The sequence below is a fragment of the Labrus mixtus genome, chromosome 7 (assembly GCF_963584025.1).
Source record: "Labrus mixtus chromosome 7, fLabMix1.1, whole genome shotgun sequence".
Lineage (NCBI taxonomy): Eukaryota > Metazoa > Chordata > Actinopteri > Labriformes > Labridae > Labrus > Labrus mixtus.
The window spans coordinates 29,497,358-29,502,166 of NC_083618.1; the positions used below are offsets into that span (position 1 = coordinate 29,497,358).

Sequence of the window (4,809 nt, forward strand, 5' to 3'; positions counted from 1 at the left end):
TACACACTTCTGATGAGAGGAGCGTTTGTTGCTCGCAATGTCGGCGTGTTTACCTGAAGACATTGAATTAATTGAGAAACACGAGGAAATGTGAGTGATGCATCTTTAATGTGGTGAAGTAATGATAAAGTTTAATCGATAATAGTCAATAATTATGTCATAAAGACCACAATTGTTTGGTTCACACAGTTAGCCTGCTAGCTAGTCAGCCTACCGTACACCTTCACCTGTGAATGAAAGCGTTAATTTACTGTTTTTTTTAGGCGAATTCAAACCTCTCTGCACTTTGCTTTTAGTTTATTATGTTCATGTAGTTTCCATTAAATATTATGGGTGTGTATTTCTATACGTAGGCCTACAACAACAACTTTTAAAAAAATCGTTGTCGTTGGTGTTACGGTTAAACGAGTGACCGTGTTATCTGGTGACTTTCCGCCGGCAGGTTTAGAATTTACAAGTGGAAAATTAAAAAAAAGGCAGCTCTGTGTTTTCTCTGCTTTGTGTGACGTCAGTCTAAGAAGGAGAGCAGAGCTGCTGGAGCCGATGGAGAGTCGCAGGGAGCAGCTGAAGGTGATGAAGAGGAAGCAGGTGGAGGTGTGTGAAGCTGCTCGGGCCAGGAACACCACCCTACTGCAGGTAGCATAAGCTGTGATATTACACAACAACAGTTATTAAAACACTTAATTAACAGTTTTTCAGACAAATTTAGACATTTGAAGACGTCACTGAGGCTTTCTGAAAATTTGAAAAAGACAAATATCAAGGAGTAACTAAGACTTAAGGCTTTTCACAATGTCAGAGATTTAAACTTGAATATGATACTAAAATAATAAATCCAATAAATTGCAGGCAAACTCCTATAGTCCTGTATAGTTTCTGCTTATAATATGTCTACACTCATGCACTTTAACTTATGTCAATACTGTCCATTTACAACTCTGTTTGTGCACATTTACATTTAATCTTCATATTTAAGACTAGTAATGCTTAGTTAAATCCTGGTTGTATATATTCCCATTCTTAGTTTTGATATTTTTAGTACTTATTTAGATTTGCTAACATTGTGTTTTTACTCATATTGTGTGTTTGGATAACCTGCTGCTGTAACGCCACAATTTCCCAGCTTGGGATCAATAAAGTAATTCTATTCTATTAACGGGGACATGTTTCACAATCAGTGACATATCAAATCATTGACAAAGTGTGAGAGAGTAAAGAGTGTGTGGATGATCATGTCAGATCTGTTTAACTGTCTGCAGGATTTACAGAAGATAGAGGATCGTCTCAGGGGAAGACCGCTGCCACGTCCAGATCTCCTGGCTCTAGAGGTAACTCTTAGTGCAGGTGTTCACTTTGAGATTGTTCAGATTGTTGAAGTCCGGTGTAAGAGGCAAACTTGTTGTACCAATTTTTTCATCTCCAAAGTTGGCTGCTTACTATAAACCCATGCAACATGTATACCTGCTGACACGGGAGCCGCCACCATCACACTCGGTCAGTCAAATGTGCTGGGATACATGGCGTCTGAAATCCTCATCTGTCTCTCAAGTGGCACCACAGAACTTTAACTTCTTTACTAGATCAGATTTTCATTCCGACTTGATTAAATCAAACCCCCTTCATGGAGGTCATATGTGCAGATTTGAGACTCTAGTCGTTAGGACTAAAGTTTCTTTTTGTTTCTCTCTAGACGAGATACTGGGCGTCAGTGGAAGAGTCCATCCCAGCCTGGGAGAACTTCCTTCTGGGTAAAGGCCCCCACCCTACCGATGGTCCAGAGCAGCCACCCAGGAGACCAAAACAGAAACCCAGCACAGCGAAAGACAGAGGCCTGCCTCCTCGCCCAAGACCCCGGACAGCTCGATAGGTGAGGGGTGGTGGTCATGGTGATGGTGCACTAGACTCTGGTGACATGATGCTGATGATCACAGACTGGGAAATTCAAACACGCACTCGACCATCCTCACTACAAGAGGTTGACGTGGACTTTGTGACGACTGTGAGGGCTACTGGAAAGTGTCAAGTCTGGACTGAAGTTTGAATGCTTGCATTACTGTTTTCAAACCACCAGAGGGAGCCAGTGTCATAGATAAAAGCCCTGTGTCCTTTGAGAACCAACATGCATATTGCACTGATTTATGTGTTATACAACTCACACTTAACGTGCTCGAATTGCTGGAACATTCAGAGCTCAAATAGTCACTGAATCATCAAACTGAATTCTTGATTTTATTTGAAGTTCTTTCGTATTTTTGAAAAAGGAAATCTGAGTCGATTCAGAGGACTGCAGCCGAGATATCCCAAAAGGACTTTGTGTTGAACATTATCTTCCATTTGTGCTCATAACAACAGGAGAAACAAAACCATGACGATGATAAGTTCAGTATTTAAAGAGACACTAACATTTACAAAAAGACAAACATTAAAGAATATCATCATCTTTAAGGTGCACCTTAATTCTAATTCTGAATCCACAGGGTTTGTATGTGTTAATAATTCCACCCTAAGTCACCAGACAGGCTATAGAGGGGACAATGAGGACAGAGGGTGCAGGTGGACGAGTGGTTAGTTTGTGCGCCCCATGTACAGAGGCTGCTCTCCTTGAAGTGGACAGCCCATATTTGAATCCGACCTGTGGCTCCTTTCCCTCATGTTATTCCTCTCTCTCTCTCTCTCTCCCCCCCCCCAAAACATTGACTCTCTCCCTACCTGTCTCTCCAAAAAATATCCCCAAAATAAAAAATCTTTAATCGGGACAGTTACTCACCTGACGGTATTAAACGAGCTGTGTGGACATATTTGGGTTTTAAAGAAAATGTGGTTTGAAAACACAAACAGATGGGACCCAAGGGGACTTTATATTTTTTCAAAATAAGACACTCTTGAAACGAGCAACCAGAGAAAATAAAAAATCACAGCGCTGACCCTCGTTCTAGTGAAAGTTTTGCACTTACAGATCAGAGCACTCAATGGTTTATATTCTGATTTTGTTCTTTTATAAAGTGATTGTATTGACGGGTATGGTATTACAGTAGCAGGCTTTCTAAATGCAACATTTTCATTTTATTGTCCAGAGAACAAATGGACATTTGATTCATCATTTACAACCCGATCATTCAGAGCTAAGAACAGAGACGTGTGTGTTGGACACCAAAGACACATGTTAGAAATGATTATAGCTGCATGGTTTATTTTCTTATACTGAAATAACTATCACAGTATGACAAAATACCTATAAAATGTCTGCGTTTTTCACGAGTTTATTTATCAGAAATAGTGATTTGGAATATTAATTTCATGAAAGTAAAACATGCAAAGATAAACAAAGTATCTATCCTGTTCTTTATAAGACGTTTTCCTTATTTTGGTGAAATGAAATATTTTTTCTACGTTCATAAATATTTGAATACTTAAAGAAAATGAAGGGTTGAAATAAATTTGACTTTGGTCAAATAAATGTAGTTGTTTGTTTTGTTATCTGCCATCTTGAAAATAAGCCAAAGCATTTTGATGGTGTGGCTTGATGGGGTTACCGGAGGTCAGGACAACAACACATCCCACATTTCATCTGCCTGAAGTTTTGATCTTCAGTGACTGAGCAGAGGAACGTCCCACCCATTGGTCACCAAGTATAAAAAAAAAACAGGTCTGCTTATTCACTGCCTGGGTGGATGAAACCCCCTCCCATGAATCACTTGTACCTCCTCTCTCTGCACCACCAGAGTTGGCACCCCCCTCCCCCCACCCTCCCTCTCTTTAACCCCTAATTGTCCGTGATCAAACCCGAGCCGGGCTGACGCGGAGTGGCGGCTTGACAGACGCAATCATCCGGACAGCCCGGGTTGAAGTGGCCCGTGGTTGGCAGCTGCCCCGGCTCCTCAGCTGGGGCCCCAGCGCTGCGGGCCCTCGGGGGGGTCAAATAGCCACCGGCCACCACCGACTGACTGACCGAGTGGACCAGTCTGGACTGATGGGGCTGGGTGGTGGGGTGCTGGTTTTGTAGAGGGGGCGAGCACTGCGAGGTCAAGGCCACGATTCAAGGAAGGTACAAGTGGGGGGTGGGGGGGGGGGGTATTAGTGCCGTGCGTCCAATCATGTGTGACAGGATCGGAGGGTGAGGGTGGGAAGGGGGCGGCGGGGGGGGGGCGGCGGTTGATGAAGATGCCATGCAGCAAATTATCTAAAAGGGGTTTGAAGAGCACGATCTGGAGCCCTTCCAAATGACTAGCCCTGTATTATGTATTCTAATGGCCGAGGCCCCGGGGTGCTGCCGCTGTCAGTGACCAGACCTCGTTTCACCCTGCCAGCCACAGACGACAACAATGACCCCTGAGACTGGCCGGGCCGCCGCTCTCCTTCCAGCCCTCATCCGTGGCATGAATCTTGGATCCACACGATTATGCAACGCGGGGTCCAGCCATCGAGAGCCCCCCCTGACACATCATTGAGCTGCAAAGCCGCGCAAAATGGTTAAGTGTCGACTCCGTTTGATTGGATAATGGGGTAATTGCACGCTGCATTTCATTCATGCGACATGCTGCTGCGGGGTTGCACAAGGGGGCCAAGTGAAGGGGAAGGGGGAAGAATGGGGAGAAGGGGAAAATATTTTGGCGTGCTGCATTTTTTTTTTGCAGCCTGTTATTTCACACTTTTAAGGCTGTTGCATTTGTTTTGGATCCGGGAGTCCTGGAGAGATCACGGGTTTTGTATCAACTGCTGAGGGCCATTTAAATTGCAAATTACATCTTCATTTTTTGACTCAGTCTCTCAGTTTCTGACTCCAGATTTGTCCGATCAGAGCGGCTGCTG

The 4,809-nt window shown here is 43.8% G+C and overlaps 1 protein-coding gene across 1 annotated transcript; it reads left to right on the forward strand.

Annotated features, from left to right (window-relative positions):
* On the forward strand, nucleotides 1-2,915 carry cep15 (centrosomal protein 15). The gene is made up of 4 exons (XM_061041501.1): nucleotides 1-90; nucleotides 513-636; nucleotides 1,260-1,328; nucleotides 1,691-2,915. The coding sequence occupies exons 1-4, from the start codon at nucleotides 38-40 to the stop codon at nucleotides 1,865-1,867; spliced, it is 423 nt and encodes a 140-aa protein (XP_060897484.1). The 5' UTR covers nucleotides 1-37; the 3' UTR covers nucleotides 1,868-2,915.
* Nucleotides 2,916-4,809: the final 1,894 nt, after the last annotated feature.

What these genes read in the sequence shown, in the direction of transcription:
- cep15 (XM_061041501.1), top strand. Translation starts at nt 38, where the DNA reads ATGTCGGCGTGTTTACCTGAAGACATTGAATTAATTGAGAAACACGAG. An exon ending in GGAACACCACCCTACTGCAG is followed by an intron (nt 637 to 1,259) that starts GTAGCATAAGCT and finishes AACTGTCTGCAG; the next exon opens with GATTTACAGAAGATAGAGGA. An exon ending in CAGATCTCCTGGCTCTAGAG is followed by an intron (nt 1,329 to 1,690) that starts GTAACTCTTAGT and finishes GTTTCTCTCTAG; the next exon opens with ACGAGATACTGGGCGTCAGT.